The 12,054-nt window shown below is 53.5% G+C and overlaps 4 protein-coding genes across 4 annotated transcripts; 1 reads left to right on the forward strand and 3 right to left on the reverse strand.

Moving 5' to 3' along the window:
• Positions 1–2,491: 2,491 nt before the first annotated feature.
• Positions 2,492–3,086, reverse strand: FIBRA_05736 (uncharacterized protein; the record flags this gene model as incomplete). Its single annotated transcript, XM_012327491.1, has 2 exons — positions 2,492–2,602; positions 2,658–3,086. 2 exons carry the CDS (start codon positions 3,084–3,086, stop codon positions 2,492–2,494), a joined length of 540 nt encoding a protein of 179 aa, XP_012182881.1.
• A 1,265-nt stretch (positions 3,087–4,351) lies between these two features.
• On the reverse strand, positions 4,352–5,471 carry FIBRA_05737 (uncharacterized protein; the record flags this gene model as incomplete). The annotated part of the gene is made up of 4 exons (XM_012327492.1): positions 4,352–4,945; positions 5,001–5,061; positions 5,117–5,372; positions 5,426–5,471. 4 exons carry the CDS (start codon positions 5,469–5,471, stop codon positions 4,352–4,354), a joined length of 957 nt encoding a protein of 318 aa, XP_012182882.1.
• Positions 5,472–5,938: 467 nt separating this feature from the next.
• On the reverse strand, positions 5,939–7,678 carry FIBRA_05738 (uncharacterized protein; the record flags this gene model as incomplete). Its single annotated transcript, XM_012327493.1, has 1 exon — positions 5,939–7,678. One exon carries the CDS (start codon positions 7,676–7,678, stop codon positions 5,939–5,941), a length of 1,740 nt encoding a protein of 579 aa, XP_012182883.1.
• Positions 7,679–9,000: 1,322 nt separating this feature from the next.
• On the forward strand, positions 9,001–9,948 carry FIBRA_05739 (uncharacterized protein; the record flags this gene model as incomplete). Its single annotated transcript, XM_012327494.1, has 5 exons — positions 9,001–9,017; positions 9,080–9,149; positions 9,202–9,711; positions 9,783–9,800; positions 9,865–9,948. 5 exons carry the CDS (start codon positions 9,001–9,003, stop codon positions 9,946–9,948), a joined length of 699 nt encoding a protein of 232 aa, XP_012182884.1.
• Between the last annotated feature and the right edge of the window lie 2,106 nt (positions 9,949–12,054).

The following is a 12,054-nucleotide window of genomic DNA, read 5'->3' on the forward strand; positions in this document are numbered from 1 at the left end:
ATTTGTAGCAGTTCTGTACATAGAACTTGTAGGTGCATTCACTATTTGTTCAACAAACCCCTAGGTAGAACACTTAATGACAGTGCTTTTCTCTCTCTCTCATCCTCGTCTTAGAGTCTTCACAGATTTATAAGACAGCTCTTTATTCTTCTACTTGCCTTGTGTCTAGTCAACACAGGTAAGGTTTTTGCATATTATATTTCAACATCTGAAACAGGTTCTTGTGAGAGTAAAGTAATGTCCACATGTGAATAGAATATGTCTAGGTCTATGTGAAGTAAATAGAAGCATTCTGTGAAGAATACCAATGTCTATGTGAAGTATACAGCACTTAGATAGGAATCATGACACCTTCAAGCTTGTCTGTGCCATGACAGAACTGTCTCTGAGCCGTTTACTTGGCCATTGAGCTCAAAGGAGTAAATGTGTACCATCCAAACTCATACCGAGTGAAACTCGTCAGGCTCATAATGATTGTATGAGGCCGTTCAGGCAAGGCTTGAAGCTTGAAGGTGGCGGCGTGGTGAATGAACGTTTGAACTCTGAGCGCTTGAGACCTCAGGCCTCACTCAAGCTAGATTGAGCTCCTCGCACTTTGACTCGGAATTGAAGCGTCGGTGTATGCTGAATTTTGATCACGTTCTATCCTCTGGAAATGCAAGGATAAATTTCTGCAGCCAGTGTAGTAACTCCGACCCTACAACAGTCCGACATTCTTTTAATTTCAAGGTATGGAAACATTTTGGCATGGCCATGCATTCGGAGTCTCTTGACAGCCCGAGATTCTGGGTTAATTGAAGCCAGGGAGTATTATCGTATATGCCAGACTGCGACTCGGAATGTGCAGGCAATGGAAGCGCGTTTCGTGGGACGTATCGCCGGGTGGTTTGGCACTCAGGGATTTCCAACGTCAAACTTATACTCCTTATGGCTGAAGACAGACGGTCGTGCAGCACAAGTGAGTGTGGACCATCGCTTTTGGATAGTCGAGGCAGTGGTTTGTCTGACAAGAACTGTACTACTAGACTTCAGAGAGGTGATAACGACAGCGGAATCTCGTGACAGATAATTTATCTGCTCGACTCATCCGAAAGCGACCCACATACAACATGTGGTTGTGGAGATTAGCTTCCACCATGTGGCTGGCATCCTTCCGTACTTACAGAAGCACTGCCTTTCACACTAATCCGCTCATCTGATTTACGCCTATCCTTCTCTGATTCTCATATTTTACAGATTGAATCATGTCCTCGGTCAGCGTCCATGCAGTAAATAATCTGGCAACGCAGTTGCTAGCAGAAACACGGAGTCTCAGCGACTCTCCAGTTGACAAGTACAAGTAGGTTTGACGTCCAACTGGCTCTCACAATCACTAGTCTCATCCTTATCATTTCCTCTTATACTTGATGATGGAGGCTACTCAATGCGCCTGAAACACCCTGTGCTCGACCAATCGTCTGCCCCCCCCCCTGAAGTGCTTAGCATGATCTTCGTCAAGCTCGTCGCAATTCTCCACAAAAATGTCCCGGAATATGGGTTTCAAATGGCTAACCCACCTCCTGATTGTCTGCTGGCTGTGGTTGCGCATCGCTACTACTTTCTCCTCCCATTTGCTATGGACCAACACTATCGTCGATCACAAATCAAATGCTGCTCACCGGCGCCAGAGGCTGGCGAGGTCTGACGCATTGTCGTTACAAGATGAATCTGGAAAACAGTAACCGAAGCCAGCGACCTCTTTTGTGTTCGATGACGTCGTGGCTGAATTTTTTGAACACGGTGACCTTTGGACTGCGTCAATGAATCATAGCTTGCCCTCTTGCGGATGCCTGCATCGATGCTCAGTACACTAATACTGAATATTGCCGGGGAGTCATGAAGCTCACTGCTTTTTGATGGCCGGACCACTCGGTTGGAGCGGCTCTACCTCAGCCATGCGACTCGGTAGCCAATGAACAATTTACCTTCTTTGACCCAAAAAGTGGAAGAGACGGACAGAGAAGAGAGAGAGAGAGAGAGCAGAGTACGTTTCGGCAGCGCGCCTCCGAATTCGGGGAGTTCATGGAGGCCAGCCCTAACTTGCAGGAACTCTACGTGGAAGATATATTCGGACAGCTAGAGACACGTCTTTGGCAGGCTTCCATATCCCGACACATCCAGATGCCCTTGTTTCAGAGGGTAGTCCTCAAGAGATGACATGAGTCTATGCTTGCGTCCGTCCTGTACAACCTCGACTTTACACATAACACAGTCGCCATCTATATTTTGGGACTCTGCGAGGACGACACGGTTTTCGACGCGATCCAGTACCTGGCGAGACGGTCGGGTACCTTTGACCAGCACGAGAAGCCTACGGAGCTGCCATTTTCACTACTTCTCCGCAACGTCTTGTTCCAAACCCGCGGCCCTCCAGACGTCTCCCTCACGTTTGGCACCGAGATGCTGCCGAGCCCCGACACGCATCGAGTTCATGAGGACCTTACCAGCAATCCTAGAGCTGGGCGGCGTAGAAGACCCCACGCTCCGTGTCGACCACGCGCGCACCCCGCCCGCCATGTGCTAGTACGCGCCGCGCACTCTTGTTCAACATGGTCTCCGTACCCTGTTCAGAGATATACATATGTACATCCTCCAACCTAACACGACACCAGAAATACTGCCTCTCGCGGCCCACTGGTCCCGTCGCGGGCGACGACATTCGGACACGAGTCCCGCTGCCCCGCCCGCGGTCCCTGGAGTTCGCTTCCGTCGCGTCGGAACCCAACCGGCCACGGAAGCCGACCTGGTATGGGTGTCGCGCAGGATTGCGCAAGACGCGGGGAGCGGCTGGGCGCGCTGTCGTGGAACCCAGATGAACTGGCGGTCGCCCACCGGAATACGGGCACGCTGAAGATCCGCCCCGGGCGCGGCGTGTCGTGGGCTCCGTGGACACTGTTCGCCTCCACCTGGCCGACGGCGGCGGTTCGAGTATCCCTGGCGTCGCCCTCTGGAACGACTGCGCACAGCGCGTTGCTTGGAGCCTGTTTTGGCGTTCTGAAGTCGCCGTGGATATCCCATTCGTCGCTGCTGATCCGAATCAACGCCATGTCGCTCGATGCTTCTGTGCAACGGACATGTAGTGCGATCACCGGGGTCCGTTCTGGTCCTGACGTGCTGCGGTCGAACGGTGCAGTCCGTGGTCAGCCCGCCTGCTATGAGTGTTGCGATTTGACGTGATAGAAACGCGGTTAGGCCTTCTTATAAACCATTCACATCCGGGTCGAATGTTATGACTTCAGAAGATTCCAGATATCACGGCCATATCACGGCCATGCTTATTGTGACATGGTGTCAACAGCACGGGCGCTGTAGTAAGTTCCCAGTGGTTCCTAACACCGAGGTAGTCCTTTAGACATCGATGTTGAAGTTATACTGAGACCATATGGTGGGAAAATGGATGGCGACTTGCTCAAGCTGTAGTACCCCGGTGCCTAGCCGTCCAAGACTTCTCCCTGTGCGCACACGACATTTCAAAAGGTAAACTTCCCGGGACCAAGTTCTACCACTGCGCAACATACGTCTCACGCAGTCATCTCGCGCAGCAACATGATTAATATATCTAGACAGCATATGCACAAGCTATATGCACAAAGTACGCAATAAGTATATGCAGCAGCCGAGAACTCTGATTGTCTTAGAGATGAGAAGGAACCACCGCCCCAAGTAGAGCGCGAGACTGGAATAGCAGTAAACGCGCACGCCGCGCGCCGCAGGATGTCTGGCCCAGAGTCCGATGAACGCCCAAAAATTGGCTAGAAGCAGACGGCCACCAAGAAAGTTCGAGGCATCTCGTGCATGTACCAAATCGTATTGGACGTGGCAACTCGCCAGGGGGCAATGGACCACATCGACTCGGCATTTCCCGTGACCCTGCCCAGAAATTAATCCAAGCGTGTGCGCCTGCAGCAAGGAAGTGAGTTACTGAAAGCCTAGCGGAGAAGCTGCTGTATGCGGCTATATGCGTGAGAATGGGCCCGTTACTCTTCGAGCTGTCATGCAGGGACGCTAAGGAAAACGCAGCTGTTGGTCAGACGCTGCAGAAGAAGGACGAAGACGCTGACCGAGCAGGGAAGCCGAAAAGCAACTACGGGCTGGGTGCGCACGGTTCCGCCGCCGCCACCTCGTCCACCGCCGACATAGGCTCTATCGTACAAGTTCCCTTTTCTAGGTGATACTTCAAACCATTCGGGTTCAGGTACGACTAACAACACGAGGTCAGTTGGGCACGCATCGCCTAGAACCACGATGCCCGGACACACCTTCGAACATCCAGGCCGCTGGACGCCATGCGGCAGACGAGACGCGTAGTCAGCTAGACGACGAAAGGCGGCGCGAGCAGAAGCCTCACCGGACACTTGTATGTCTTCTCGCGTACGCGTTTCTTGGTGGTCGGTGCATGGGTATGCGCCGTACCGAGCACCTGCGCCTTCGCCTTCCCGTGCGTGCGATCGAATCCGCCCGGCGCGGGTTTGGGTGGCCTACTCCTCGTGTTCTCGCTATGAGTGATCGGAACCCGCGCGCTGTCGGACTTTACAGCAGGCGGCCGGACTGAGAGGAGCGAGGGAGGCACACAAGTTGGGATGCATGCTGAGGTCTCGGCCGCCGGTGACGATGGCTCCGAGGGCGGCTCGGATGACCCGGAAGAGACCAGCCCTGCGACGAATGCGTCGGGGTCGAGGACATCTAGGACTGCCGTCAGGACGTCCGGATCAGGTGTCGGTGGTGGATCTGGCTGGGGGTAGCTGAGGACGATGCTGGTGCAGCCATGCGTAGCGCTGTCCGAGTCTTGAGAGCGATCAAGAGGCCGACCATCCTGGTCGAGCACAATCACGTGGAACTCTTCGAAATGGTCGAGGAGCTCGTGGAGGTCGGCGATAGTGAGGCCGCAGCAATAGAAGTTGGAGCACTGGGGGAAGAAAGAGGTTAGATGTAGACGAAGATCAATCAGGCTATATGCGCACAAATTCACGCTCGATTTGACTGAACGGGGGCGAAGGAGAGCGAGACCGGACCATGTCAAACCTGGTTGCAAATGTTGGTGAGCCGTATAGATTCATACACAGACTAGATGACTTACTCGAAGATGTCGGACCAGTTCATGGCTGCTGTGCACGGCGGGGTGGTGGTGGGAGGAGGTGAAGGAGAGGAGACAGGGTACGGCGAGAGGGAAGATGATATAGTCGAGTAAGTGGCTTCGGAAAGGGGGGAAGACAGGGTCGGCGTTACACAGGCGAGGATCGTTGGGCCTGTTGACGCGTGGAGACGCAAGGAAGCGTTCGAGGAGCGGGTTTCTGTTGCGCCCTCGTGGGGTGTGCGTGTATGTTGTCCCGAGTCTCGGATATATGATCAGTCGCACCGCAACGTACCCGAGCAACGCCGCACCCACCACTTGGAATCACACACGCATATGCCCTCGCCCTCCCGCAGGCCATGGCTCTCGATGGCGACGACTCCGCGCGTCTCCACTCGCTCGATAAACGAACGTTCTCTTCCGAAAGGCAAGACGACAAAGTGCCACCGCTGCTCCCCCCCCAGTCAGCTGGCCCTTCTCCGCCCGCTGAGACCGAGAACACACATATAGCTAAGGAACATAGTAGCCAGCTAACGAGCTAGTCGCACATCAACACACACTAGCGTGACTCAACGACCTCCCGAAACGGAAGCTGCCACGCCAAGCTGCGCCACTCGTCCATATACAGTAGGTCACAGGCAGTCCCAAATTTTACATTGTATTTACATCAAAGTTCAGATATTTTTGCATACTAATGCGAGGCATTGGACACTACACTTTACACGGAAGACCGAGCTTCCACATGTGTCAATTATCGCAGTATATCAACACACCGCTCGGCATTTCATTTCATGGTAATTTACGGCTTTTATCTGCATACCAGCTGAATTACTTGAACGCTTCATACCCCCAGTCGCTCAGTCCCGACCATTGCCAACCTGCATAGCCATAACTCCTGCTCTCTCTGTATGGCCAACCGGTGCGGCCATCTTTCGGGAGTTTCTTCACTTCTTCCAGATGTTCCTTCGCCATCCAGGGCCATGAAATATGGTCCGCGAGCGAGAACGTTCCTCGCGGCCAATTTTCGATCAGTGCGGGAGATACAACGGCCATGCCGTCTCGACGGTAGAGTAAGACGCCGTCCTCTTCGTAAGGTGTAACTAACAAGACGACGATCGTTTCCTCAAGAGGGACGTGCCCCACATTCGCAGCTGAATAGAACCGCCGCTCTCCAACAACAGCGGCATGTGTTCCAGTTCGTCCTGCTATATATGCCCGACCAGTTGCAAGTGGTCTACCATGACCCGACTCCACAGTGGCAATCTTTGCGTCGGATCCTGCTTCATCGACGAACGATATGGGAGAGATAGGAACCGTCATCCTGAAGAAACTGCCCGTCCGGGTCGAAGGTCCCATGTTGTACAATCCGTAGTAGCTGTAACCCGATTCCCTCGGTCTTGTCACGACGGAAATCATGCTACCACTCGGCGCATTCCCCAGATACCAGTCAAATCCTGTTACATATCCTCCGGGAACCGGCATGAGATTCAGCGAGCGGAGAGATGGCGAGATGGGGCGCGTCTGCCATGCTGCCAGCCAATTTGCCTTCCCTCCCTGTCTCAAGATGCAATCGACAAGAGCGTGCGCGGCGTCCGAACGGTCCTCGTACTGGGTCGGGTCAAGTGTTACACCGAAGAGGCCCATGATACTGTAAACGTGGTCTATCTCCCTCTGACATGAACGCATAAGCGCACAGCGCCAGATTGCGCTTTCCCGTTCATCTCGATCCGTCGCTGTGAGTGCAGCCTGAAGCTCAAGTAGCTGGGACTCTCGCGGGCTTACGATGGAACACTCCAGTTCCACGCCTGCATCGCCCACATCATCGTCGGCGCCGGACGGCTGGAAATGCGGTTCTGGACCGACGCGTAGCAAGTCTGGGAGGCTGAACCAGTGTAGTCCACAATCATCATCCTCGCGATTGTGAACTTCCAGTGCAAAACCATTAGCGTGCACTAGCGTTCCGTCCCCTAGGTCCCAACGGGCAGCGCAGTAGACATTACGGGGCAGAAGCGTCTCCTGTAACGTCCAGCCACGGTCGATCCACGCCGTCTGCTCATGTACTTGCATGAACCCGCCTATTCCACCAGGAAGAACTAGACAAGCGAGGCACCTGCGGTAAATGTCAGCCATATTCTGGATCTGCCATGCCTGGTCCTCCTTGTGTCCTTGGATCATGCAAAATCGATCAAGCCAGAGGTACGGTGCGCCGATCTTCAGTGCGTACATACACGCACGGGCGAACACAGTGTGATCGATCCGATCACCATCCTCTGCCCCCCAAACAGCGTACGAGTCGCTCTCGGGCGACTTGTACACCCCTTTCCAGACGTAGGAGATGGCGGCGAAAGGGAGCAAAGCTAAGATGTCGATAGCCGGGTCAGACTCCCAGATGCGGAGGATGTCGTCGTCACAGTATGCCTTGCAGTCGACAAAACGCCATCTTTTGGGTGTGGCGAGGGCATTGATGCTGAGTGTGCTACCACGCGCCCGGCTTAAATGCCATTCGTACCCGCAGTCAAGACCTGTAGGCACCCTTCCTGTAGTCTTTACAGCCTCCAAGACCGTCATCGTGCCCAAAAGCGGTCAATAAATGCGTGTGAGTGATTCCGGCGGAGATCTCTTGCACAAACCAAAGCTTGTGGATTCTGTAAGAGAATATTTAGAGATCTATTAGGCCATCAATCAAGGTACTGTATCGGCAATCTGCCAGGCGCGAATGAATACCTACGCCGTAAGTAGTATAGCCCCCCGAGTCATCGAGCAGAACTCCGAGCTCCAGTTGCTGTGAAATGCGGCATGTGCCGAAGCAACATGTGCGGCAACTGGCGATACTAGTAAGTTCTTATATATTGCCAGATCGAGTCTTAGTGGTTGGTGTCAACTCGCAGTGTTATCTGTACACCGTACTGTTATTTGTCGATATGCGGAGGTAGCATTGAGTGTTGGAGCAACGACCACCATGAACTCAGAGGAAGCCTAGGTGCGTAGCTTGATTGCTCGACATTGCTCCTTGATGCTCTTCATGTCGCTCAACGACAGGATTATCCTCCACGGCTGAGACGCACGACCTGGTGTGGGTTGATGTGCTGTGGAAGGGGCATAGCAACGTTCTTCGGGAGGCGCTAATTAAAAAACCAGTATTGCGAAGACACTATCTTCCGCTGGTTTCACAGGCTGAGTTTCACTAATATCATGAACAACAAACGGCCCAGTCCCGAGATTCAACTGGTGGTAAAAGCGTGATTTTATCTTGGAAAGTTGAGAATGGGGTCGAAAAAGGTTGTTAGGTACGTACGTGCGCTTGATCGGGCGTACGCGATCAAGGTGGACAAGGAGTTGCAAGGTGCTCGCCTGGATTGGAAGCGGTACTTGCGACATACAGCATGTCAGCAGGGCATTGAAACATTGGTAGAATAGTCCTCGTGGGGCATATCAAAAGTGAATCCTTGACAGTTTAGTGTCCTGTACGTGACCCAACTACATGACGCGATGGCATCCGGTACACAATATTCCTGCAGGGAACATACATCTGGAGGGAGAACGCCATCCAAAGGATGCTTGTGCGGAAGGGTCTGAGTGCAAATCTGTTGAAAAGATCTTGTCGAACCAATGAGCAAGCATACCGTACCACCTGAGGTACCCTAACCCGCCAAACGTGTACTGTTAGAGCAATTCACAAGTGCCTATGTCATCAAGGTCGGAAGGATTCTTGCTAGCGACACCCTAGCACACGTGTCGATGGTGAGGTCGATCACGGTTCCCGAACCTGTCTTCCCTTCATTTCCATACTGAGACCGGAATAGTGTCTTCATCCATCTGACGCTTCCAGCTCTTGAGGATCATTCTCATCACAGCTTCACGCCCACTTTCACCCACCACTACCATTCTCTATGAATTGGGACGACATGTTCGAGTAAGCGTGGCACTCTATGTATGAAGTCATAGAACTCACTCCATAATTACCGCCAGCTTCTGCACAGCTGAGTCTCGTTCCCGTTCCCATTCACCACCTCCATTCAGCCAAATTGAATGCGAATTCGTGCGTGTCCATCTCAATACTCCCTCACACCTAATCCCGTCCGCACACCCAGTGTTCCGACTTCTCCTGCTGTGGTGTGGTCATCGCCGATCTCCACGAGCTTCTCAGCCACTTCGAAGAGTACCATGTCGTTGCGCTCGACCAGGATGACCCGCTCGATCCCTCCCAAGACTCGGACGCCGCCGCGCACGGCTGCACCGGCATCGTCCCCAGCTACCCACAGCCGAATCTACCACCTCCGCCCACAGCAGTCCTGGGTGTCCTTGACTCTGACGCATCCACTGCAGGACTGGTCTCTTCAGGTTCGTCCGAGTCGCACTCGGAACCATCCTCGCCACCACGCGAAGATCCTGAATGGATCCCGACACGTGCGCTCCCGTCGCTCCCCTCAATCCAATCGACCACCGTCAAGCCCGAGGGCGCGCGTGTTTTGATCACGCACAACGCGAGGAACAGGGTACCCAAGCATCCGCCGGCTCCAAAGGCACAGGTCCTCGGTACAACACACGCGCACGCGCCGCGACTCAAGAAGCGCGCACGCGAGAAGACATACAACTGTCCGGTGAGGCTTCTGCTCGCCCCGCTTTGTTCGTCGTCTCACTGACCGCGCGCATCATGTCGCCTGTGATCCAGCGGCCTGGGTGTTCAAAGGTGCGTCCGACCATCATCCCGCTGCGCAGGCTTAATAGCCACCCGACTGACCTCGTGTTGATAGTCATACCGGAACCCGAATGGACTGGATTATCATCTCGCAAAGGGAACTTGCATCATCGAGCCTGTCCCGCCACCGGAGTCATAGACACCCGATGCATAGCTGCTGCTCGGATGCCCTGCATGATCAATACTTTCTCCCCACTGCGATCGGTGTTCCCGATAGGACCACGGAGAACACCGACCCGCGCGTCGATGTGTTCCATCTCTATCGCGCTCGGCTTGCCACGCCCAGAGTGCACGTCCAAGTATGTATCGTGTACTGTCTTGTACGTCTGTGTGGCCGTGTCCAGGTACAGAAACACGACTTGCAATCCCTGAACCTCAGTCAGGCTCACACCCTGCGCCACTCGGACGATATGTATCACGTCTAAAAACACCCGTGCTTCTGAGCCCTAGTTGAACGCTGATATAGATAGCACATCACTTACCGTTGCGAACCTCGTCCGAGGACATGTTACGGCTCGCCCCAGCGCCCTCGTTCCTGCCCCAAGCAGCCTCGCTGTCGGCTCTGTAACTATCCTGCCCAATAAGCGACCGGCCCGCCACTTCCTTCCTTCGAATACAGTAGACCGTGTGCTCGATGCCATCATATAACGTTATCCGTATGCTGTATGTCGCTGAGTTTACTTTACTTTGTAACAAACGTTCTGTCTTCCTGGAAGCCCCCATTATGCGTCCTTCTGCGCTTCCTCGGTGGCGCTGAGGATCTTGTCGTACCAACTCGAGTTAGACGCGTTACGTCTGGCGGGAATTGCCAGCGGCACGGTTCTAGTAAACGGTTAGCAGTTTGCGCTAAAGACTGAATGCGTTGAACGCACAAGACTCACCGGTTCAGACGCCTCTGGTCTAACGCTTTGAAGCCCTGACGGGCTATCTCCGGCCCTCAACCCCTTAACTTGGTGTGCTTGCGTTCTTGGTGTCTCTCGGTGATAGAGACGCATATACACGCGGCAGGTCTTGTGTGTGAACGGAGTCAAGTGGCCAGGGAAAGAACCAGATGTGAATGAAGGAACAGAGTTGGGCGTGGAACACAACCACTTGCATGTTTACGGACAACAGAACCTCCGAGCGTGTGTCGGAGACATCAAGAAGGCTCTCGGGCGCTGCACGCTCGGTGCCGTAATTGGAGGAGTAAATAAATGTTTGTCTGACAGTCGAGTACAAAGTACTACCAAGTACCATTCAGATCGAGTGAGGCTGCTGCGGTGTCGGAACACTGACAAACCCTGACATGATGGCATGGAGTGATGTTGTTGTCAGCCGCAAGTTGCAACAGTACGTGTGCGATCATGACAGGCAGATGCGGAAGACGGAGTGTGTGTATGGGATCCGAACCAGGACGCCAGAGGACCCCGGAATATCGACTTGACGCTCAGATCTTAATGTGGACATAATTGGGGGCCAAAAGTCGTCCGTCTTGGATTACAGTACGGACAGACTCGACCAAAGTTTGACGAACGTCGGATCCCTCCTGCGGACACAAGTGGCCCTATCGACCAGAGCGTCGATCACTGCGCGGACAGGGCTGGTCCACGATGGCTCTCTTTCTGAACATTGATGCTGTGGGACACATCCGGAATGGGGAGCGAAACATAAGAAGATTTGTGTAAGGTTCTGGATACAGTGTTGTATACGCACTATCTGTACACGAGCGCGGGTGGCCTCGCGCGATTTTTTTGGGTTATGTTTAGCGTTGTTTGGGAGCATAGATAGCTCATGCGGACGAAAATTGTGGTCTCGTACCCAAATGTCTTCAACACGTTGGGGTATGAGACCAGAAAATTGGGCCGTTCAAGGCCATTCAGATCTAGATCCGGAAATTTGAGGTACCAAAATTGCGCTGACATAAAGGCCAAAAATAATGATATTGAATCCGAGTTCTAGGATGATATGTCGGGGTCCTGATGCTGGACGCTGGATATCGCAAGTTACCGATGTACATTGCCTGCTGGTCTGGGTAGTCCAGCGGTTATGGCGTAATGAGAAGCTCGACATGCTGATACGGTCGCCAAAGGACACTGATTGGTCCATGTTGCGGTAATTATCAGGAAGTGCCCATATGCTGGTGCGGACCAGGAAGTGGCCCCTTCATTCCAGATGAGGGGCACACACCCCGTGTGATGCACCATGCATCTCATGAACCTGCGGTTCTACTTGGTGTGAATGCTAGTCTCCGAAACTGTGCACGAGC

This window comes from Fibroporia radiculosa (genome assembly GCF_000313525.1).
Source record: "Fibroporia radiculosa TFFH 294 genomic supercontigs, scaffold5178, whole genome shotgun sequence".
Taxonomy (NCBI): Eukaryota; Fungi; Basidiomycota; class Agaricomycetes; order Polyporales; family Fibroporiaceae; genus Fibroporia; species Fibroporia radiculosa.